The sequence below is a fragment of the Cyclopterus lumpus genome, chromosome 7, assembly GCF_009769545.1.
Source record: "Cyclopterus lumpus isolate fCycLum1 chromosome 7, fCycLum1.pri, whole genome shotgun sequence".
Taxonomy (NCBI): domain Eukaryota; kingdom Metazoa; phylum Chordata; class Actinopteri; order Perciformes; family Cyclopteridae; genus Cyclopterus; species Cyclopterus lumpus.
The window spans coordinates 22606289-22630392 of record NC_046972.1 but is presented as its reverse complement, the minus strand read 5'-3'; the positions used below and the strand labels follow the sequence as shown (position 1 = coordinate 22630392).

The window sequence follows — 24104 nt, the reverse complement described above, 5'->3', positions numbered from 1 at the left end:
TTGTTGTGGTTCTTAGCCAACAACAACATTCCTCCTGTCAAACGCGACGCTGGGCACAAGCACCCTGAGATTTGGAAATCACGTCTTTCCTCGCGAGAGCAAAAAGCCTCGTCAGTTTTTAATTTCACGGCTCGAGGTCGCCATCTAGCGATGTGAAAAAATATATATGTAATTGGTGGATCTTCTCCTTTTTATTTCCTGATAAATTCATCACAAAGGCTACCAGACCTTTAAAACGACCTTTAAACAAGTTTAATCTTCTTCTATAAGACTTTAACAGTACATATATTTAATTTCTCAGTACTATTCAAACAATTGTATTTGGTCTGGCAGTCAATAAATGATACTCCTCATAATTTTCATCCTCCTGTGTGTTTAAAAAAAACGTCTATGAAAACCAGACAGAGCGTCTCAAGGATGTTGACATTTTGGAGCTTTAATTGACTTCACAGCCTGAATCATTGACATAACTACTATTTTAATAAAAAAATGCACACGGTTTCAAAAGTGTTTTACGTCACATCAAAAAACAAAATTTCCCTTCAATAAATAAATAACAAACATTGCTGGTCGAAAAAGAGTGCCGGGCGGTGTCCCCTCCGCTCATTATTAATGTACAAATTTCACGGACACACACGTTTAATTAGTTATTGCAGCACTTCATATTACTCATCAAGAGAAATGCATTGACGCTCGTCAGGCAGCAGAACCCTCCGTCGCGTCATCGGCGAGTCGAAGCGGCAAATCGTAATCCGGAGGAACCTCGAAGAACAGCCGGTCGTCGAAACAGAGGTCGTCGGGCGGCGGCGCGAGCTGCGGCAGCTTCAGGACGAAGCCCGTGAGGACGCCTCCCAGCGTCGACACGCCGATGGTGGAGAACACGGCCGCGACCTGGTAGAGCGCCTGCTCCCGGGCAGACCTCCCCAACCCCGGCTTCAGACCGGGGATCAACATCTGGAGCTCCCGCAGCCTCGGGTCCCCCTCCGTCGGCGCCATGTGGGCGAAGATCTCGTACAAACTGGGGCCGTAAGTCTCCTCGCTCGCCGTGAGAATGGCGCATATCCCGGCGGCGCAGGATATGAGCCCCGTCAGGCCGTGCAGGTTGTGTATCCCGCACTGGTCTTGGATCCGGCAGCGCCGGGCCAGGAAGGGGGTCAAGTACTTGTAGCCCAGCATGCACGCGGCGCAGCCCGCCATGCCCAGAACGTACGCGCCCGCCGGCGAGATCATCATGTCCACGGACGCCCCGACCGCCACGCCCCCGGCCAGCGTCACGTTCTGGACGTCGGCCATGGTGATCTTGCCGTTTCGGTTCAGCGCGGCGGAGAGGGCGAAGGCGGCGAGCGTGGAGCCGCTGAGGCCGAGGAAAGTGTGCAGGACGGCCCGGTGCTGGTCGTCTCCTTTCAGGGTCAACGCCGAGTTGAATGAGGGCCAGAACACCCAGAGGAACAAGGTGCCCATCGCCGACAGGATGTCGGACTGGTAGCTGGCGGTCGCCTTGGCGTGGCCTTCGTTCAGGCGAGGCCGGTAGAGCGCGAAGGAGACGCCCAGGCCGAAGTAGCAGGCGAACAGGTGGATGAGAATGGAGCCCCCCGCGTCGTTGATCCTCAGGTACGTCAGCACGGCCCACTCGGTGCACGCGAACACCGGCACCTCCAGCAGGGCCATGACCAGCAGCTGCAGCGGGCTGGTCCTGCCCAGCACCGCGCCGCAGGAGATCAGCACGGCGGCGCACGCGAACTCCGCGTTCACCAGGTTGATCACGCCGAGGTGGATCTTGCCGTCGCGGCTGAACCGGAGGCAGCCCTGCGCCAGGACGGCCCACTGGATGGCGAAGGTGGCCGTGAGGAAGTTGAAGACCATCCCGCCGAAGCCGTAGAGACGGAAGAAGGCCAGCAGGCACCCGAAGCCGAGGAATATCATGACCTGTATGTCGGCGAACGCGGGGTAGTCCCGGTACAGCGCGTTGTCCATGGGGTCCGTCCCGTTGGTCTGGAACCGGGCGTCCGCGTGCTCGTCGTAGGTGACGAAGGCGGCGTACAGCGCGACGACGATCACCTGCGTGACGAACACGAACGCGGGCAGCCTCACTCGGAGGCCGGTGGGCTTCGGCTTCATCCCCGGCGGCTCTGCGGGACGAATGACGGTCGTACCTGGTCCGCAGCCGGCGGCTTATCTGCTCAGATAAGACGGGTCAAAGACATCAGTCGCTCTCTCTCTCTCAGACAAACAGGAGCAATATAACTCTTTAACTCGGACTTCGGCCGGTCGTCATGAGACTTGTATCAGTTCTGATGCATCAGCGGTTTTTTTTTCTCTGTGGTCATTCCATCTCTTACAAGATTATATCCAGACATTTAAAGAAAAGTTTAAAAAAAAACATGTCTCCTCTAACAAACTTTCGTTTCGCTGACCTCTGACCTTCTCCGTCGATCGGCCCGGGGGGGACACAGTGAATGAATGCGCGGTGTTCGAACTCGTGTGACGCAATCAGCGCAATTGATAACTTTGACTGAAATGCTTTGTCAGGAAGAAGATTGAAAGGAGCCGTCTGTTGACTCTGGACGGCTCTCAACATGGCGAGGGGGAGAAAGCTCAGATTACAACACACAAAAAGAGGTTGACCTCACCTCACATCATATATATATATATATAGAACATGAAACCTAATTATCTCCCTAAAATGACGAGCAAGATGGTGCACGTTAACCCTGCTCAACATTAGCATGTTAGCATGTAGCATGAACTCTTATTTTCGCACACAAGCTTTATTACATGGACTGTAATAAAGCTGCACTTTAATTCACCTGCAAGCAGAATAAAATCACCCACACTCGACCCCGTCACTGTTGTATTCAAATGATTATAATTTATTGCATTTTGCCGACATATAAAATGGTTTCTTTTAAAAACCATTACCGTCACGTGATTGCATAAGACATGGCAGATCATTTCAAAAAGACGATACAAACTATTTTATATCTACAAAAAACCCGTGTTAACACACATCTCTAAGCCTAAAAATCACACTTTATTTAATTTACAAACATCCCATCTTCACTCTATCCTGCTGTACACACACACACACACACACACACACACACACACACACAACCCTGTAGAGCTACATCGTCTTCTCGTGAATCAAAAAATAAACACAGTGCTGCTAATGTTCTGCACACACACACATTTTAAAGACTTACAGGGGGGAACACGGAGGGCTGCATAGATATTCACCAAAAAGAGGACATGTCAATCAATACGTGTGTGTGTGTGTGTGTGTGTGTGTGTGTGTGTGTGTGTCTGTGTGTGTGTGTGTGTGTGTGACGAGAGGTTCAGTCTCTCCTAACAATAAAAATAATACTTCACAGCACTAACAGGCCAACAGGAAGCAGGAAAAAACAATCAAACTACTTTTGTACTTTTTACATGTTTGGACAGAAACCTCCATAATAAACTATTACACAGATGTTATGAACTGTGCATACTCTCGGGGGGAGGGGGGAAGGGGGGGAGGGGGGGGGACTCTGCAGGGCGGTCTGACTCAACGCATGAATCAGATTTAATAGGAACCTTCTGAGGCGCCTCTAACATTATGTATTCAACGTCACAGCTAATTATTTTACTCTTTTTTTAAATAGGGTGCATGAGCAAGTTAGTTGGGACATTTTAGGAAACATGCTAACTCGCTTTCTTGCCAGTGTTTATGCTAAGCTATGCTAAGTGTCTATCAATCTTCTGATGTCACTATCTGCCATAACCCAACGATGAAAAGCAAAAATTAGACCAGGAACAAAGACAGACATGAGTAAATAAATAAATACATAAATAATATAAATAAATAGCAGAAGAAGGGAGAAAAATATAATCCTCTTTGAGAACTGAAACGGGAAGAAAAAGCATTAAAAAAAAAAGGACACAATGCTGATTTAACACAATCAGAAAAAAAGGGAAATAAATGTGTGAAAAACATTCCGAGGATAAGTGAAGATTTGAGATTTGGTTTCGCAATAAAATGTCAGAAATGAGCAATAAACGTATCTGACGAGCACGAGAGTCGGCCGTTGCGCAACATGTGGCGTAGCGGTTAAAACAATGGTATGTGAGGTTGTGAAGTGTGTCTGTGTGTGTGCGTGCGTCCCTGAACGCCCTTCAGGAGTAGATGGTGATGACCTCACGTCCACCTCCACGCACCAGGAGGACCCGATTGAGACCCTCGGTGAGCACCTCCAGGAACTCCATGTCTGAGGGGCGATCACAGTGAAGGAGCGCACTTCCATCACGTGGCGTTAAAGGGTTAAATCAAGACGCCATTCTACCCCGAGGCTTCCAGCTGCGTGTTTTTGGTTTCTAAACTTCTCGACATCTTTATCTAAATAACCGTTCAAGGCCCAAAAAGGAGCAAAAGTCCATTTAATGCACGTGTGTGTGTGTGTGTGTGTGTGTGTGTGTGTGTGTGTGTTGCGTATTCACGGAGGTAGGATACAGTTTTCGTTGCCCACGCGGTTCTTGGGCGGTCCGGGCATGTTGAGCAGGACGAGCTTCGCCTCCTTGGACTTCTTCACGATGACCTCGTTGAGCCGCATCGCCGTGTGCATGCGCCGCACGTCCACCGGGCTCCTGGCGCCCCGGGGAGGACAGAAAGGACGGCGTCAGTGTTTCTGATGCTCACACACACACACACACACACACACACACAGGTAATCTTTGTGTCCCTCCAGAATAAGAGATTATAATACTTACAAGTGCTCCCACTCCCTGGGGCAGCATGTTAGTGGAGGAGGGGGGGGGGGGTTACAGTGAATTACCAACCGGTCATGTGCTCGTACCACAAAGTTCAAAAGTCGAGTTCAAAGTCGTGTCAACCATGAGGTCACGAGGTCACACACACACACACACACACATTAGCCAAACGACCGTGTGTGTCACGTCTGCTTCCCGGGCTCACGGTCACTCACGGCTTCATGTTGAAGAGGTCTTTGCCCGCCTCCGGGTTCGCTGGCGCCGGGGCCTTCGCCTTCTCTCTTTCCCCCGCGGGCGCATTGGGGCCGGCGGCGGCGCCGGGGCCCACGGGGCTGGTCGGCGTGGAGGCGTTCTTGCTGTGGATGAGCTGCACCTGTTTCGGGTTGGAGACAGCCGCAGACTGAGAGACGGACAACAGCGCGACACAGTGACAGAGAGAGAAGAGGCGCCCGTCAGTGTGGCTGAAACTCGGGGTCACGTGGGGGGGGTCACTGGGGGGTCACTGGTCACCGAGCGGGGCCGCGGCGGCATTACCTCGTCCTCCGGTTGTTCGGCCACGCCGGCTCCTCCGTCCACGCTGTGCCGGGAGCGCGGGGCAGGCGGGTTCTTGCGGCGAATGGACCCGCGGGACGAATCTGTGATGCTCTGGATCTACAAAATGATGAAAAGCTTCTGTAACACGAGTCGGCAAAAAGCAGTTTTTAAGAAAAATGAAGCCTCCTCGGAGTCTCCAGGTGAGTTTCGGTACGACCTCGCTCCGGTTTATACCTCTCGCTCCATCTCGTTCTTGGTCAGGTGCATCTGTTTGAGGATCTGGGATCGTTGTTCCATTATCAGCGTCTTCTCGTAGGTGTAGGCGGAGATGTCGCCGTCGTGCTTTGGTGCGAAGAAATGCATTAAAATTAAATTAAGTATTAAATTAAAAATGTTATGTTATGTCAAGTCCGGAAACGGGAGTCAGGATATGAAAGAAAGTTTGATTTCTATGCATGAAAACATGAATGAATCTGAGTATTCTTCATCATCATCATCATCATCATCATCATCTTCATCACAGCAGCTTTTACTTAAACGGAATAAAACTGCCGTCAAACTTAAATCTTTCGTGTTCCTCTTGGAGACTTTAAATATTTGTTATGTGACGTCTTTATTTTTATATTTACGATTGCTGTCATTGTTTTTAAATCGCTTTTTTTTTGTTTACTTTGTCTTCCTTCCATTTTGCTGGTTGTTTTCTTTTTAAGTATTCTTTCTTGGGAAGAAAAAAAAAACAACAACTAAATAAATAAATACCAGTTTAAGTGTACGGGACAATTAGAATATTTCTTTGCCTGTGTTTCTGACGGCAATGAAGCAGTTAAAGCCACCAGAATCCATTGGAAAAAAAAGTAAGTGGAAGTTAATGGCTGCACCACAGGAGCCGACAGATTGACTGAACTCACCAAAACTACCGAATTGAGGCAGCTCGAGGTCAAATTACAGTTCTTTCCAATGGAGTCTGGCGGCAAGAGCATAACGGGATACTTAGAGCTTCAGATCCACGGTGAAAACATTCTAAATATAGCGTATACATAAACAGATATTTATTTTTTTGGTGGGGCTAATAACTCCCGTCTGTTCCTCCGAGCCGAGCTAATAATACGCCGACTACGGACGAGCAGCTCGAAAGACCCAAACCGTCCCTTTGATCTCAACGACGTAAAGCAAAGATATATAAAGAAACAACCCTCTCCCCTTGGCTTCCTCCAGCTCGTGACCTCGGCCTCTCACCATCTCCACCACTTCCACCGCGGCGTCGATGCGCAGGTGGTAGAGGAAGGTGATGAGGTCTTTCTTCATCTGGATGCTGTTGTCGTCCATCTGAGCCACGGTGAAAATGCGCATCTTGCACTTCCTCCACACCTGAAACAGGGGGGAAAACAAAATCTTCTTCTCCTTCTTCTTCTTCGTTATTTAGCCTTTTCCTTTTCGGAGGTACTCGGTCTGGTTTCCCCACCTTGTGCTGCCGCAGCAGGAAGGGCAGCAGCATCAACATGCCTCCGTCGTGGACGATCCACCACACGTCGATGTGGCCTTCGGTGAAGCGCTCGCCGTTGGACGGGTAGCTGGAGATGTTCTTGGGGACCAACAGGGCCAGGCTGGCGACGGTGGTCTCTCGGACCACCTCTGCAGAGGGACAGGAGGGATGAAATAGGATCTCTCTCTGGTGATGTTGAATAAAAGATAAGAGCCTGAACCGGTCTGGGTCATGGAGGCAGACACTGATGTCGACATTTAAAGAGTTAAAAAATAAATAAATCGATAAATAAAGATGTGGGAAAATATTTGTTGTGACCCTTATATTTGGTTATTAAAAGAATAATGACTGAATAGGTCATTTTTACATTATAAATTATAAATAAACACCAGACACGTATTCACCTTAAACCGTTTCACAAAAGGTAAAAAGAAAAAGATCTCATAAAATAGAACTATCCTATCTATGTATGTTTTAAAGAGAATGACAGTGGAAGATTCATAGAAAATCAATAAACTTTAAAAGATATCTAAAACCGCCGCAGGGTTAAACTTAAAATGACCATAAGGAACTTTCATTTCGTGTTGATTCTGGCGCCCCCTGTGGACAAAAGCAGTAGTGTTCACGAGCGCCAGAGTCGCTTTACGAAAACCTCTCATTTTACTGCAGCAGGGGTCTGAGAGTCTGCCAAGCTAGGTCCTGGTCCTGGTTCTGGTTCTGGTTCTCTCTATTATTTTACCAGTGTGTAAGACTTACCGATGAAGTTCCTAAATTGCTGGTGGTGCTCGGGGTGTTTCCAGTTTCGGGGCCAGCTGACCAACACGGTGTTGTGCTTCAGGCCCCCCAGACCTCCCACCTGGATCAGGTGGGACGTCCCGTCCCTCAGATTGGAGGAGATGACCACTTGAGAGAAACCCTTCACCTTCTCCGTCTCCATCAACTTACGCAAAGACTACAAAAACAACGAGAGGGAATAAAAGTGACGCCGCACGTCATGTGGCGAGCGACGACCAATCACAGCGGGCAGATACCTTCTCCTATACTTCCATAAATATATCAGCCATGCGGTGAATATGTGAAGTGTATCGTTTGAAGGCGGGACTTAAGAGAAACGTCAGTCAAAACTAACATTCGCTAAGTCCCTCCTTTAAACACACACCGGCCAATCAGAGCGTAGCAAACAGGGTTTTCCGACAACCATCATGCGATGGTTTCAAGATTTTTCTTCATCTTCGGAGCTGGTTCAGTGGATTTGGAGGTTTGAACGTTGCATAATGGTGAAAATCAGGAAGGAGATAAAACATTTAAAAAAATATAATGTTTCTATGTAAAAAACCTGTGGAGCTAACATTAGCAAACTACGTTAGCGCGTCATTAACTAGCGCTAACTGAAGCTAACTTGCTGCTTTTGCTTTTCAACGATCCTAACGGTGAATAAAGATCTAGCCGGCTTTACAAGATTAGTGTTGTTCCTTAATTTAATTTCTCGATCTCCAGGTGAAGGTGCAGTTAGTGACAGTGTGGGCTCCATGGCGACGTGGTTCTAACAGTAGCAGCGAGGGGGCGGGGCTTAGTGAAGGGTAAACAGCAGTAAAGTCCCAACGCGTGAAAGAATACAAAAAGTGTCACTCTTGTGTCGAGCGATGAGTGACGTTAATCCACCGGGTTTCTACCAACATGCGTTAAGAGATGAGAGGGTGAACCTGATCGGCCCTCTGGGCCTCCGCGTAGTTGTCCAGGAAGGTCCCTTGAACCGAGGTGCCGACGATGGTCAGACCCTTCCCTGCTTTCAGCTGATTGGCCAGCGACAGCAGACGAGGCTGCTCCACGTTCTGCTCGGCGTCCACGCTCGCCAGAACCAGGATCTGAGGCCTTGACGAGGGAAAGACTCGGTCTCAGAAATGGTGTTTTAAAAAAACAAGCTATTTTATTTATTTGTTGGGGGGGGTGGGGGTTGGACCGACCTCCAGTTCTTGGTGTGCGGCGGTCCTTCCTCCAGCCTCATGAGAGCGAAGCGAGCGGCGCTCAGGGAGATGCCGCGTATGCCGTCGCCCCACTCCTTCTCCGCTCTGCCGACACGAAAAAAACACAAACCATGAAACACAACAGGAAGGAAAACAAAGATGGGGGGGCGAGGACTCGGGTCACTCACCCGCAGAACTCGATGTACTTGTAGATGCAGGTGGCGATGCCCATGGCGACGATGGCGTAATACCAGGAGCAGATGAACATGAGCGACAGGCACAGGCTCATGCCCAGGAAAGACAAAGCCCTGCAGGAGACAGGGGTGCTCCGGTGAACATCGTCATCTCGCAGGTGCTGTCGACTTTTAAGATTCTCCTGCTAGAAATTTGCGTTGAATTGAAAATGTAAATAAATCCCCCGACCGCGCCGACTCACCAGTGGTAGAACTTGAAGCGCGGCCTCCAGTTCGGCGTCCTCAGCAAAGTCTGCAGGGCGCAGGCGAGATTCACAAACATGTAGCACATCAGGAAGAACCTAAAGAGAGAAACATGTACAGGAAGGACAGTGAACACACAGTGTGTGTGTGTGTGTGGGCGTGTGTCGATATGTGTGTGTGTGTGCACGTGCATGGAGAGGATGGGTGCGACTGCATCCAGGGAGGCGATGATGATGCCGATCTCGCAGATGCAGGCCGTGAGCAGGAGGGCCCAGGTGGGCTCCCCGTTGGCCTTGCCGTGGCCAAACACCTGGCAGGAAAAAGGATTCAATTAAGTCTTTTGAGTTTTTATTGCAAATAAAAATGCGTGTGCGTGGGATTTTATATTAATCGGGTTGGTTTTTCTGCAGCCGGAAGCTATCCGGAGAACACACACACACACACATGTGAGGAGAATCTATCAATCAGACTTTATAGCACTTTTAATATAAATAAAAAGAGCTTTACAGCGTACACCTCCCCGATCCACACACGAATCAATAGATTACTGTTTAAATAATGAGTAAATATTAAATAACAACAGCGTGTAAAACCCCCTGAAAAAAAAAGGAACTGAGTAAACACAAAAATATCGACGAGGAAAATTCCAGTGGAAGGATCTGAAATAAATAAAGCTAAAAAAGCTGAATTAAAAAGGTGTAGTTAAATAAAATTAATAATAATTAATAATAATTACATAAATAAAGCTCAAGACCAAAAAGCCAGACTAAAAAAGATATCATACCACAAATAATTAGAAAGATAAATAAATTAAGTTGAATTAAAAGCCGGATTAAAAAGGTAACATGCAATAAATAATTAGAAAGATAAATAAATTAAGTTGAATTAAACGTCAGATTAAAAAGGTAACATGCAATAAATTATTAGAAAGGTAAATAAAGTTAAATTCAAAGCCAGGATTAAAAAGGTAACATGCAATAAATAATTAGAAAGATAAAGAAAGTTAAATTAAAAGCCAGATTATAAAGGTAACATGCAATAAATTATTAGAAAGATAAATAAATTAAGTTGAATTAAACGTCAGATTAAAAAGGTAACGTGCAATAAATAATTAAAAAGATAAATAAATGAAATTAAAAGCCAGATTAAAAAGTTAACATGCAATAAATTATTAGAAAGGTAAATAAAGTTAAATTAAAAGCCAGGATTAAAAAGGTAACATGCAATAAATAATTAGAAAGATAAAGAAAGTTAAATTAAAAGCCAGATTAAAAAGTTAACATGCAATAAATAATTAGAAAGATAAATAAATTCAGTTGAATTAAACGTCAGATTAAAAAGGTAACGTGCAATAAATAATTAGAAAGATAAATAAATGAAATTAAAAGCCAGATTAAAAAGTTAACATGCAATAAATTATTAGAAAGGTAAATAAAGTTAAATTAAAAGCCAGGATTAAAAAGGTAACATGCAATTAGAAAGATAAATAAATAAAAACCTAATTTAAAGCCAGACTAAAAAAAAAAGGTATCCTTGCATTTGCCTGTTAAACACTCTCTCCGCCGCTCGCTGCGGTTCTGCTATAATAAAAAAAGATGCACTCCGGTGCCTCACTCTGAGAAAAGGGATGATGCCGTCTCTGGAGATGGCCTGCAGGAGCCGCGGAGCGCCGGTCAGACTCTGGAGTCCGGCGCCGCAGGTGGAGAAGAAGGAGCCGAACACGATGACCCACGGAGACGGCCACGCCAGGGTCCCGATCACCAGGTTGCCGCTGACGCCTTCGCCAAACCTGCGGACAGAGAAAACACACCTATTGTTATCTTATTGTTTCAACTCATTGTCGCAGCTCTGAGGCCTATTATGGGCGTTATTTGGGGACTTAATTGATGTTTATTGTATGTCTTATTGCTCTTATATGTGAACGTGAGAGCCACGAAAAGACACCATTAAATAAAGAGTGTTATTGTTATTATTTTACTTGATGATATTGGAGTCGTCACCAGTTGATGATCCGATTGGAAGACATTTACCGAACTGACTTTAAAAATAATACAAAATAAAAATAAATAGTAATAAATAAATAATACATAATAAATAAATAATAAATACAAATAATTTATTATTAATAATAATAATAATACCATAATAATAATAATATATTTGATCATGCACAATGTAATATTTTTTGGGCTTATTGCCTAAACTAAGGCATTGCTGCCCATTTAGACACCAGAAGATCCTTAACCAGAGGAGGAGGAAGCCAAGGTTTATTCAGAGAGAACATCTCACCATCATATTACAGACTAACCGTTATCTCGTGTGCACTTTGCGCTCTGAGCATTACAAAAGTGACAATATAGTAAGAGATTACAGTGTTGCACAATCACACAATAAGACTCACTTGTCCCTGAGGACGACTCCTTCTATACAGGCGCCGAACAGCACAACGGTGGACATGTCTGAAGGAAAAGCTGTCAAGAAAAAGTATCGTTTTGATCCGAGATCACATTTCCAAAAAAAAGGTGATATAAAAAGGTGAGATAGCCCGTCGCTCTCGGCCCGGCGAAGGATACACACAATGGACGTGGTGGTGATGGCGGCAATCGTGCCGATGGGGATCGACTTCTGGGCGTCCCGCAGGTCTCCGGAGCGGTTGGAACCCGCCATGATGCCTGTGGGCGGAGCCAGATGAAACCATCAGGAGCTTTGTGCTATAATAATAATAGTGTAGCCCCATATGTAGTCTCATAGGTAGCCCCATATGTAGCCCCATATGTAGCCTCATATGTAGCCCATAGGTAGCCCCATATGTAGCCCCAATAGGTAGCCCCATATGTAGCCCATAGGTAGCCCATAGGTAGACCCATAGGTAGCCTCATATGTAGTCCCATAGGTAGCCCCATATGTAGCCCCATAGGTAGCCCATAGGTAGCCCCATATGTAGCCTCATAGGTAGCCCCATAGGTAGCCCCATAGGTAGCCCCATATGGAGCCCGATATGTAGCCCCATAGGTAGCCCATAGGTAGCCCCATATGTAGCCCCATAGGTAGCCCGATATGTAGCCCATAGGTAGCCCCATATGTAGCCCCATATGGAGCCCCATATGTAGCCCATAGGTAGCCCCATAGGTAGCCCCATATGTAGCCCATAGGTAGCCCCATAGGTAGCCTCATAGGTAGCCCCATATGTAGCCCCATAGGTAGCCCCATATGCAGCCCCATAGGTAGCCCCATAGGTAGCCCCATATGTAGCCCCATAGGTAGCCCATAGGTAGCCTCATAGGTCATTTTAATTAAAGTCACAATCTATCGCCAAAGACAAGGTAACTCAATGGCGATTGTTGACGGTCATGAAGATACTGCAAATATTTACACACGTGTAGTAGTACAAACTGGATTATGGGCTCCAGACTAATAAACTTCATAGAAATTTTCAATTATTTGCCGCTTTGCTATAAAAAACAATCTGAGACTAGAGCAGCTTTAAAGCTTCCCCGAGGAGGTCCTCTCCGCCCCGTAAGACGTCTCTTCTCTTTGACCTGTGACAGACGGGAAGTAGATCCCGACCAGCAGGGTGAAGAAGCTGGTGATGTCCGACAGGACGTAGCGGTTGGAGTTGGTTGGCGGAGCGTCGGCGTTCACCTCCGACGCGACCCCGCGCTTCTCCAGGAACATCCCTTTCTCCAGGTAGTTCCCAAACAGGTTCTCTAAAAAGACACAGGGTAGGATTGATCCTCGTGCAGGTGATTGATAGAGGGGTAGGGGGAGGGGCGTGTTATCGATCAGGTGTAGTCTCTCACCTGCCAGGATGCCGCTCGTGACCCCTGGGATGCCCTGTATCTCCGTGACATCGTTGTCGGCGAAGTATTCGTCGCAGGTGGCGTTGAGGGTGTCGGAATCGCAGAAGGTCCTCCACAGCTTGGTGGTGACGGTCTCGTTGTCCACTTCGACGACCTTGGCGCAGACGTCGTAGCCCTTGGAGAGGAGCGTTCGATTCCCCAGGAGGCAGACGCTGCGAAAGGAACGTCAGCGCGTCACGGGTCGCGTCACACTTTGAGAGGTCGAGCGAGCGACGGGGTGGGGGTGGGGGGGGCGTCACTTACGGGAAGACGGGGGGGTCGATGGCGGTCTTGATGACTCCGGCGTAAACAGCCACGATGGAGAGGATGACGCAGGCCAGGAAGGCCAGCGCCAGCTTGTTGACGTATTTGACTCCGACAAACACCACCAGCGACATGAAGCTCAGCACGATGGTGCCGTACACCCGCATGTTGTTGAGGAGGGCCAGCTCGGCCTCCGGCCCCTCCAGGCCCTCGATCTTAAAGATGGCCATCTGGGGGACGATATAAATCTGACGGAGAGAGAGGGAGGTAAAGCGTAAAGCGAGGTGTGCCGGGGGAAATAGACGACGGACAAAAAAAAAACCCCGTGGACAATATTTAAGGCCCGTGAAGACGACGTGCTGCTCACCAGCAGAATTTCAATGCAGCCCAGAATGTACATGGCACCCGCGAAGGTGGTGCCCAGGTAGAAGCAGATCCCGACGGCTCCGCCAAACTCGGGCCCCAGAGAGCGAGAGATCATGTAATATGAGCCTCCAGCTGTGAGTCACACACACACACACACACACACACACACACACAGAAGAGTCGGTGCGCTGTTCTGTCACACACACACACACACCTCCCCACCAAGAGGTCCACTCACCTGGCACCACTCCATTTGTTGCAATGGCACTCATGGAGATGGCCGTGAGCATCGTCTGGAGAGAGCAGCACACGACAATAGGTCAATAGGTCAATAGGTCATTCGGTATAATGAAAGCACAAGTCAACTGGGACCAAAACCAAAACGTCATCTTCCGAGGAACATTGCGCAACATTTAGGGACCTCTATCGGCAGAAATGGAATTAAAAATCTTAAATAAGTATGTTTTCTTTAATCTAGAATCGCCTGAAAATAAGAATATTTGTTGTTTTTCGTCACGATGGAATGATTTGTTTATATCGACACACAGTTGTTTTTGATAACCGTGGGAGTTTCAACCGGCTGCAATATGCAACCTCGCCACTAGAGGCCACCAGATCCTCCACATGGCATGTTTTGAGGTCATCTCCTCGCTGTATTTGTAACCCGTTAACCCCACATGACGTCGGTGGGTGACGGAGCAGCAGAGTGACCAACAGCGGTGGTGGTGTTAGTGGGTTTATTGGCAGAGCGCCTAAAGCCAGGATTTATTATGATCACCTTCAGCATCGGCGCAAATGCAAAATTAGAATTATGCAGCATGTTATATATTAAAACAGCCTAGAGATGAATGAGAATGCTCTTTTTTTTTAATCACACAGTGTTTTTTCAGAATAAAAGAAATGCAGAATAAATTAAAAAAACATTTTAAAAACAGAAACTCATGTAAGCACACTTTAAATACGTAATGACATTAAAGTTCAAATACAGATGGTTTTGGTGGGCTAATTTAAGGGGATTGGCTGAGCTTTGATATAATCATTGATGGCCTTGGAGGCAATTAATACAATTTAAAAATCACATATTTCTATTGCAAACACACACACACACACACACACTCGGACAGTCAAGTGGAAACACACTCTTTTTCATTTCTATTTATTTCTTTACTTATTCATCCTCACATTTCTTCCCCTTTCTCCAGATAGTCCATGTGTTGGTTTTCTTTTGATATTTCTGCCTTCAAATACTTTTCTGCCCAAACTGACTCCATACAGCTGCTTCCCGACACGATTATTCAACACACATCTTCCTCTACAGTTAATCTCCTTAGTAGTAAATATGTGTTTACCTTCCTGTCTGTCATCTCTGTATCTTTGTTGTTTTAATATAAAAAAATTTAAAAAAAATACAAATTTAAACTGTATCTCATTGTCGTATATTTGCTACTTCAAATAAAAAAATTAAATAATTAAAAGAAATTAAATAAAAAAATGTATATCTTTCCCGTATCGTTGTTTTTGCAATAATAATAATAATAATAATAATTAGAAAATCATTCCTATTTACAAAAACTTCCCATCTGTATCTCAAATAAACACAATTAAAATAGTAAAAATATAAAACTACGCCATCTGTATTTCATCCGTGCATGTTACAATAATAATAATAATGATAATTAGAAAAACCTTCCTATCTGTGTGTCATTATTTTATCTTGGTTTTCGAAAATAACATTGTTTTTATATAGTAAAAATAATAAAACCATGCCATCTGTATGTCATTCCTTTATCTTGGTTGTTGCAAAATAAAAACAAATAAATTATTTAATTTAAGAATAATATTAAAACACCTCACATCTGTATCTCAACACTGTACCTCTGTGGTTGCAAATAAAATAAAAAATAGAAATAAAACATAGAAAATGTGTATTTGTGCCGAGCAACCGATTAAAAAATATAAACTAAACTAAACACGCACATTTTAATGTAACATTTGTTTTTTCCGAGTGGCCACACAGCGCGTTAGTCACAAAGAGAGGTCGCGGCGTGCTTCGCTCACCGTGGAGCAACACATGAAGACGATTATGAAGGAGCCCAGGACGCCTCCGATCCCCACCATCCAAGTCATCCGCAGGAAGAGGATCACCCCAAAAATGTTCTGGATGCACGGCAAGTACACGCCCATCAGGGTGCCCAGCTGTGGAGCCTGAGAAGCACAAACATGGAGAGTGATTCATCAAAGCTTCCTCTCATCTTACATGGATTAAAAAGAAATCCCTGTGGCACTGAAATGTATTCTATTCTACACATTATGACGTGTCCTTTTGAATTAATGAAGCGAGGTCCAACTTTTTCATGGGAAAAGAAAGAGAGCTTTATTCTTTTTAAACACAGAGGCAAGCCCGTTGTTAGATCGAAATTGGTCTATTTCCTCTGATGTTAACAAAATAATGGATCACATTTCTCAAGTCTTGGCTCGTCCTTTTAAAGTCGGAGGGGCTTGAAAGTCTTCTTTGAAATTCAGTTTGCCGCTTTGTGGAGGAGATGTGTGTGTGTGTGTGTGTGTGTGTGTGTGGGTGTGTGTGTGTGTGTGTGTGTTGAGAAGGAGCCGAAAGATGAAAGGGCAGATCAAAGTCGTTGCGACCTCTTTCTCTGTGTTTCCCTGCAGACTTTCTAGAATTAGTTTAAAAGGTTTGCCAATGCACTGCTGCCTAGCATTGTGATACATTTAACCTGTTTATAAATGATGTGTATACTATATACACACTATAATGTAGTTGTATGCGCATTCTCTCTCCCGACCACCAGGGGGCGACTCCTCTGGTTGTATAGAAGTCTTTGATTCATGTGTTAAAGCTGAATTATCTCTCCTGACCACCAGGGGGCGACTCCTCTGGTTGTATAGAAGTATATGCTTCATGTGTTAAAGCTGCATTCTCTCTCCTGACCACCAGGGGGCGACTCCTCTGGTTGTATAGAAGTCTATGCTTCATGTGTTAAAGCTGCATTCTCTCTCCTGACCACCAGGGGGCGACTCCTCTGGTTGTATAGAAGTCTATATATAGTACTCTACCTTCACGGGTTTCTTAGACGGCCGTGGACCCTCCTCGTTGTTCTCGGCCTCTTCGTGCTCTTTGCTGCCCGTCGGCAGGTTGGAGTAGTTGGCCAGACTGCTGAGCAAAGAGGAGACCATTGGACTGGTATCCATCTCCTCCTGCAGCGCGCACACACACGCACACACACATACACACACACACACACACGCACACACACACGCTGTTATGTAAGAACTGAGCCATATGGAAACTCCAGGTTTCCCCCACCGGGCCGTGAAATCCATCCCCACCTCAAACAGAGCCATGGTCTTGCCGTCATACTGCTGGCTCTGATCCAGGTCCCTGCTGTTGATGAAAGGACTGCTCTCTTTGGGGTTCCCGTCGCCTGAAAACACACAAAGACACACAAGTCTTCTTCACGCACATTATTGTAATTGTGTGTCGACGGGCAAAAAAAAAAATGGAGATTGTCGATTGTTTAATGAGTCAAATGTTCCGTCGTCTTTGGTAAGGAGGTCTGACATCTGAGACGTGAAGAATATGACATGTTGCTCACACTATGGGATAGGGGCAAGATATTTTTTCTTGCTCTCCCAATTGTTGCTTGTATGGAATACGAATATCGATGGTAAATGCAAAAAAAAAATAAAAAATGGCCGCCACTCTGACCCTCCTGCTAGGTGGATTTGAATGGGTAATGGCCTTTTCTAAACAGGAAGTCAGCATGCACATATGGTCAAATTAACTGTTTTCCCAGCATAAACACATATATACTTGATAGACAGAAATTTTTAAAATAAATAAAAAATATGAATAATAATAATAATTCAATTAACAATAAAACAATTACATAAATACAAATAATGTATTCATAATAATTCTGGGGAACTAAACGCCATTTGACTGATTGTAACATTAAATAGATGTGTCGATAAGAGCAGCTTTAACTCTTTATCTGAATTTAGTGAGTATTTATGACGTCTAACGTCTACGTTTCGAGCCGTGATGATTTACAAACCAGCTTAATGACTATAAAACCACAGGCAGCCATATCAGCTGTAATGTGGCCCTTCTTTTATAGGATTAAGGCTGCGCTGTGGGCACTTCCTCTGCAATTCTTCCTCACCGCTTCTCAATATGGGACATCTCCTTCCTGTCCAACACTGAAACAAATCCATGTTTCACATGAGCAAAGTAAATTATCGAATGCATTTTTAAAAAAAAGGCCTCACGAGTTGTGAAAAGAGCCGGATGAAGGGGGGACGTCCTGCAGCTGGTGAAAGCTCAAACAATCAAGTGGTCTCTTTCACGTCCCCGAGCTGCAGCAGCGTTATTACATTAATCTTTAAAGCAAAGGCACGTCAGCCTTCGAGCGACGGGCCGCTCCCCTGAAGACGGCGCTGCCCGTCAAATTGGATTGGACTGCATGTGGATTTTGATGTCGTTTGCAGGAAGGATTAGAGTTTAAAAATCAGCTTCCTGTCGATACCTGAACACAAACGCATTCAAAAGGTCCCGAACACCTCAAACACCTCTTTATGAGCGACGTAAAAAGGACTTTTAACGACCGACGCAAGCTCTTCATTTGAGCTTGTTTGCATTTTGTCTTAATTCTAGGTTCAGAAGCAAATAATCTCAGAGCGTCAGTGCAATAATGTAGATCCGACGAGTCAAACTGCATTTTGGGACATGCAGGCTCACATTAGGACTTTTATTTTTATTCTTAGCCACCTGAGAATTCTGTAATCCTTGTTTTTAAAATCTGCATTTAAAGCTCATTTCAGCTCTTGGCTTAGAGTGAAATCAGCTTTTAAAACAAAAAGCTGGGGGGGGGGGGGGGCATGTGATAAGGTGAGGGCCCTGGAACTGTCAATCAAAAAAGTATATGCAATAAAAGAGGGAGGTTATAAAGTGTCATTAATAAAAATTATATAACCTTTTAAAATACCAACCAACCAATCAATCAATCAACCAACCAACCAAACAACCAACCAATCAAACAGCCAAACAACCGAACAACCAAACAACCAACCAACCAACCAATCAATCAACCAACCAACCAATCAATCAACCAACCAAACAACCAAACAACCAAACAACCAACCAACCAATCAACCAAACAACCAACCAACCAAACAAACAAACAAACAACCAAACAACCAACCAACCAACCAACCAAACAAACAAACAAACAACCAAACAAACAAACAACCAAACAACCAATAAACCAACCAACCAAACAACCGAACAACCGAACAACCAAACAACCAACCAACCAATCAATCAATCAACCAAACAACCAACCAAACAAACAAACAAACAACCAAACAACTAACCAAACAACCAACCAACCAATCAACCAACCAACCAACCAAACAACCAAACAACCAACCAAACAAACAACCAAACAACCAAACAACCAACCAAACAAACAAACAACCTAACAACCAACCACCCAACTAAACAACCAACCAATCAACCAACCAACCAACCAAACAACCAACCAACCAACCAACCAACCAACCAACCAAACAACCAACCAACCAACCAACCACAACCAATCAACCACAAACAAACAAACGCAACAAACAAACAAACAACAAAAGTCGAAGTGTCCTTGAGCAAGACACTTAACCCTGAATTGTTCCCTGTAGCTGTTGTCTACGGTTTATGAATGCAACATGATTGTAAGTCGCTTTGGATAAAAGTGTCAGCTAAATGACATGTAATGTAATGAAACCAACAAACCAACCAGAGGTCTCGCTGATATTGATCTCCTGATCCATTACCGTGACAGACGAGGCTACGTAGTCATAGTATTTGTCATTTGTGCTGCATTCAGCCCATGTCTCCCAGAGAGGGCTCAGCTGCGTGAAACCTCACAAAATATAAAACCACGTCTGACTTTACGGCCCTTCTGATGTCAATTATAACTCTGAGTCTGCTTCTTATTCCTCGGAGCACAAAGGGGTGGACTCAGCAGAAACTGGGCCTCTGACATGCACTGGGAAGGCCTCCAACTTTGTGGAGCATTTTGCAGCTAGATGAATTGTCTGGATTTCGTTCCAAAGGAAGAAACCCTTAACCCCAATATCATGGGTTTTAACGACTACAAGCAACGATGATTACGGGTACAATAAAACAGATATATTTCCCTTGACTGTTGAGTTTTTTTTTTTTTTTTATCAAATCAGAAAACAACAACAACACTTGTTAATTAGAGTTATCGTCCATGCTGCCCTCAAGTTTAATTGCCCCATTTACAAGCAGTCATTCATGCAAACTAAATATGTTTTCTTTGACTCCTGATAACTCGTTCTGAAGCCGACGGTTTAAAACTCTTTTCAGGCATAAAAAAAGAGTTTTAAATCAGGACGAAAAAAAACGACGTCTTAAATATCTCTATGAATATTTTAGCGTAACTTTTAAGATTTGACACCTGGTTTATAAAGCTCTTAATTAATGGCACCGCGAATTGGATCCGATTTACTCTGAAATAATATTTACTTTACAGCATGAAAGAGTTGCTGCAACTAGAAGTGCTTTGCCCGAGGACTCCTGCCTCAGTTTGAGCTCATTAGTGGCTGCAAGGTGTCCGCCTGTCTGTCTGCCTGTCTGTCTGTCTGCCTGTCTGTCTGATTACGCCCAGACAATCGTTTCCCTTTGATTAGATAACTCAAGAGTTAAAAGATAAAAGAGTGTCCAAGGTGACCTACATACATAAATTCCTGCAACTGCAGATAACCTTTTTTATTGCACTTCAGACAGATCCGCGTTAAGTCGTAAAAGCTTCCCGAGAATATCCAGAAAACATTGTGTAATAAATCGACCTCGCGGGAGCTTCCTTCAGGCTCCCAGACTCCCCCAAACTTAAAGGCGATGCAACATGTGGACGCAGGAATGAGGTCGAGCAGGTGAAGAGGGGAGAGGGAATTCGTCTTTGGGCGTGCAGGTCAGATCAGGACGAGTCGCCCCCCCCCGATAACCTTTTTCTGAATGCAATGCAGTAAAAAATGTTTCTAAAGCTCCTCTAAAAACACCAAAACATTGCTTCAATCTTCTGCCCGAATCTTAGTGTTTGAAAGCGAGTTTATTGGCTTAAATGTAACGAGGTCGTAAATGTAATGAGGTCGCGAATGAAATGACACAGTTTAGATCGTAATCTAAACTAAGATAAGACTTTAATGGCTCAATCGCCGCTCAGGTGTTTCATAGTAGGGCTCCGAGATGAGTATTCTCCTCTTTTAATTCTTTCCCCATCTTTCTGGCTTTACCGTCGAACGTGTTAAATACGTAGTCTTTCTGTCTTCACAGGAAGTGAGTAACGACTCCCACGAGTGACGTGGCAAGATGTCAACGTTTAGTTAGTCTTCGTTATACTTCGGGGGGAGCGAACAGCGACCTCCTGGACTAAAGACCAAGGACTCACATGACTTGGGACTGACGACCGGTGACTTTCACACATCCACCGCCCCCTGGGGGCCGCTCAGGGGGGCTTCATGCTGCGTTCAAGTGCTTTTACAGTCCAATAAAGGAGGTTTTTGTGGGTCGCTAAAGGGGGGGGGGGGCTGTCGAGGGGCAACGACAAAACAGTTGGTGTTTGCCTCGTTGGGATCGTAAACATTTAAATGCTGTGTTTGCTACGGACGGATAATCTCTCTCCCACAAACATCCAGACAAATATGACTTGTTCATAAGACGTGAGATCGGCTCAGAAAGATCGACGTCACTGCGTTAATCACAAGATCTGAAAAAATGTCTGTAAACGGTCGTGTGACTCGGCGGGTTGACATGCGGATGAAAGGCGGTGTAGATTTTGTACCCTTGATGTGACACGGCTATTACAAAATGGACAGTTTATACCGGCTTTTAAAAGCTTAACGGGACACAGGCTCAAGGGGATTATCCAGCAGCTGCCGGAGGCCACGGAGGAAGGCAGAAATTAACTTCTGCATGTGAGGGAACGGGCCAACGTCACGATGACATCAACGCGTTTCCTCCGTTCATTTTTTTCACCTCGCCTGCCGCAACGGGGCAGAATTAAAAAAGCTAATTCCGTGAAGTAATTTGTTTAATTTAAATCTATCTGCCGATTGTTTCTCTCTCTCTCTCTCTCTCTCTCTCTTGGGCGGATTGTAGTTAGCACTGAAATGTGATGCCGTCTGCCCAAAAGTGGATCAACTTGTAAAACTTGCCATTAAAAAAAACAGGAATGAGGAGAGAGTATTGAGTTTTAAAAAGGATTTGGCTTCATGCAGCAGTGAGATGCATGAAGCTAAGTTTGTCTGTTCTGGGCTCCCGTAGAAGAAAAAAAATGGTGGTGCAACCAAAGATGACTCATTACAGCCTCCTCCAATGGTTTGAAAGGGCATTGACTTCCTGTCTACTATGTGGGCGTGGCCATGGCGTGGTTGCATCTCCTCCCCCCCTCACTCCCATCTCATTTCGGAAGTGGTGTGAACGTCCCGTGGATGGATGAAAGCGGAATGGGTTATAATTGCACAATGCATTTACATTTAATTTTAGCTAACGGTGGATATTTACGCGCATTTAGCATTACGAAATATTTTTGGCAAGGGTGTTCACGTGAGTTGGCAGATCACGCGAGAGACAGGAAGTCCTCAAACAAAGTTAATTTTCTTTGGATTTTACTTATATATAAAAATATAATGTGGCTTAAAAACTAATGATGTTCCCATGTTTTGGGCTAATTAGCTAATGCATTTACTTTGTTGTGGTTTACTTCATAAAATAACCCAATTCAAATGATAAGGAAATAAAAGATTGTATTTTAATGAAATAAAACTAATCTTGTATAAGCAGCTCAGGTCATAATTCATCTCTAATATCCATTTACGTTACGGTGAACACATCTCCTTCAAAAACAAATGTATTTATTAAAGTTTCTCACCAAAACTATAAAAGAAATTCAGGATGACATTCAAACGCATCATGATAACGTTTAAAATGTACCTTCGCCTCCAACTGAACGGAGCCTGAACGCATCACGATGTAACAGAATGGGACCTTTGTTCACACTTCTTCAGCTGCCATTTAATGTCCTGCAGCAGAAAATACTTTTTTTTTCTTTGCGCTCCATTGTTTTCCAGACACGTTTGAGTAATAATCCGACTCAGCCTTCATATTAAAAGAACTTCCTCATGTGGCACACGTACAGTCTTGATGTATGCATGAGGATGGAGAAGGTGCTAATTTTACCACCAGCAACACTTCTCCAGTCCCCCAGACACATGAACTAAGAATGTAAACTTCTACAGCATCCATCAAAGCTCTAAAAAATTAAAACCAGCCTCCAGCATTTCCAGATGTGAAGCTTTTTTTGGGGGTCTTTCAACATAACGATGCTGCTGCCTCTCGAATCCTCTTTTTTTTTACTCTTCGGTCTCTCCGACGCGTTCGCCGGAGAGAATTCGCACTAATGAGACCAACGTGTTTGTGAGGTTTTGGATGTGGTGAGAAGATGCAACACCCCCACCCACACACAGTATACATTTAGTGTGTGTGTATATATATAAACAACCAATGTTCTCAGTCAGACCCCACTTCAACACTTGACAAATAAAAAACACGTTGCTTACTTTTTGACCTCTGGGGTCCAGCTGCCATTATATACAGTGAAGCCAATGCCCAAGTGTCTTAAAACCTGCATTCTCTCTACTGACCACCAGGGGGCGACTCCTCTGGTTGTATAGAAGTCTATGCTTCATGTATTAAAGCTGCATTCTCTCTCCTGACCACCAGGGGGCGACTCCTCTGGTTGTATAGAAGTCTATGCTTCATGTGTTAAAGCTGCATTCTCTCTCCTGACCACCAGGTGGCGACTCCTCTGGTTGTATAGAAGTCTATGCTTCATGTATTAAAGCTGCATTGTTTCTCCTGACTACCAGGGGGCGACTCCTCTGGTTGTATAGAAGTCTATATAAATGACTCTACTTCTCTTGATTTATTACCTCAGTAAACATAAGTTTATGGTCTCAACCTCTAGTTTCAAGTCTTCTTCAATACAGCATGAAGATCATTTAGTAAATTATGGTCCATTTACAGACCATAAAGCAGGCTATGCTTTAAGGCGGGGCTTACTGTGATTGACAGGTCACTACCCAACCAGAGCCGGATATACTTTACGTCATTCATCCAGCCTCCAAATATGGCCACTTCCATTCACTGACAGTCTGTGCTTATATAGTTGTGTCAGGGCCACTCACAGTAGCAGTAAAATAGGCCTAAAGTCACCAGGGCCGGACTTCGCAGTTCGGCATCGTACAGCTGCACGGGGGCGAAGATTGCTAGTTCGATATGTCCGAATGTGGCTGGAGCAAGACACTGAACCTCCGAGTTCGTTCCAAAATGCACCGCCACCATTGGTGCATTGGTGAATGGGTGAATGAGAAGCACATT

The 24104-nt window shown here is 44.9% G+C and overlaps 2 protein-coding genes across 2 annotated transcripts in view; both read right to left on the bottom strand.

Annotated features, from left to right (window-relative positions):
* Positions 1-696: 696 nt before the first annotated feature.
* On the bottom strand, positions 697-2118 carry LOC117734042 (ammonium transporter Rh type B-like). The gene has a single exon (XM_034538100.1). The coding sequence runs from the start codon at positions 2116-2118 to the stop codon at positions 697-699; it is 1422 nt and encodes a 473-aa protein (XP_034393991.1).
* A 2034-nt stretch (positions 2119-4152) lies between these two features.
* Positions 4153-24104, bottom strand: part of slc12a5b (solute carrier family 12 member 5b) — a 29571-nt gene continuing 9619 nt past the window's right edge. Inside the window, exons 2-26 of the mRNA XM_034538098.1 lie at positions 16976-17070; positions 16703-16843; positions 15689-15835; positions 13869-13923; positions 13632-13762; positions 13265-13512; positions 12962-13173; positions 12701-12868; positions 11735-11833; positions 11563-11620; positions 10776-10950; positions 9353-9471; positions 9161-9259; positions 8913-9032; positions 8725-8829; positions 8464-8632; positions 7517-7712; positions 6740-6909; positions 6514-6645; positions 5512-5619; positions 5278-5394; positions 4959-5116; positions 4744-4758; positions 4487-4620; positions 4153-4244 (exon numbers count right to left, since the gene is read on the bottom strand). Coding sequence (XP_034393989.1) covers positions 4153-4244; positions 4487-4620; positions 4744-4758; positions 4959-5116; positions 5278-5394; positions 5512-5619; positions 6514-6645; positions 6740-6909; positions 7517-7712; positions 8464-8632; positions 8725-8829; positions 8913-9032; positions 9161-9259; positions 9353-9471; positions 10776-10950; positions 11563-11620; positions 11735-11833; positions 12701-12868; positions 12962-13173; positions 13265-13512; positions 13632-13762; positions 13869-13923; positions 15689-15835; positions 16703-16843; positions 16976-17070 — 3263 coding nt within the window. The remainder of the gene's footprint in view (positions 4245-4486; positions 4621-4743; positions 4759-4958; positions 5117-5277; positions 5395-5511; positions 5620-6513; positions 6646-6739; positions 6910-7516; positions 7713-8463; positions 8633-8724; positions 8830-8912; positions 9033-9160; positions 9260-9352; positions 9472-10775; positions 10951-11562; positions 11621-11734; positions 11834-12700; positions 12869-12961; positions 13174-13264; positions 13513-13631; positions 13763-13868; positions 13924-15688; positions 15836-16702; positions 16844-16975; positions 17071-24104) is intronic.

Bases quoted from the DNA above. Each gene is read 5' to 3' on its own strand.
- LOC117734042 (XM_034538100.1), bottom strand. From the start codon at position 2,118: ATGAAGCCGAAGCCCACCGGCCTCCGAGTGAGGCTGCCCGCGTTCGTG.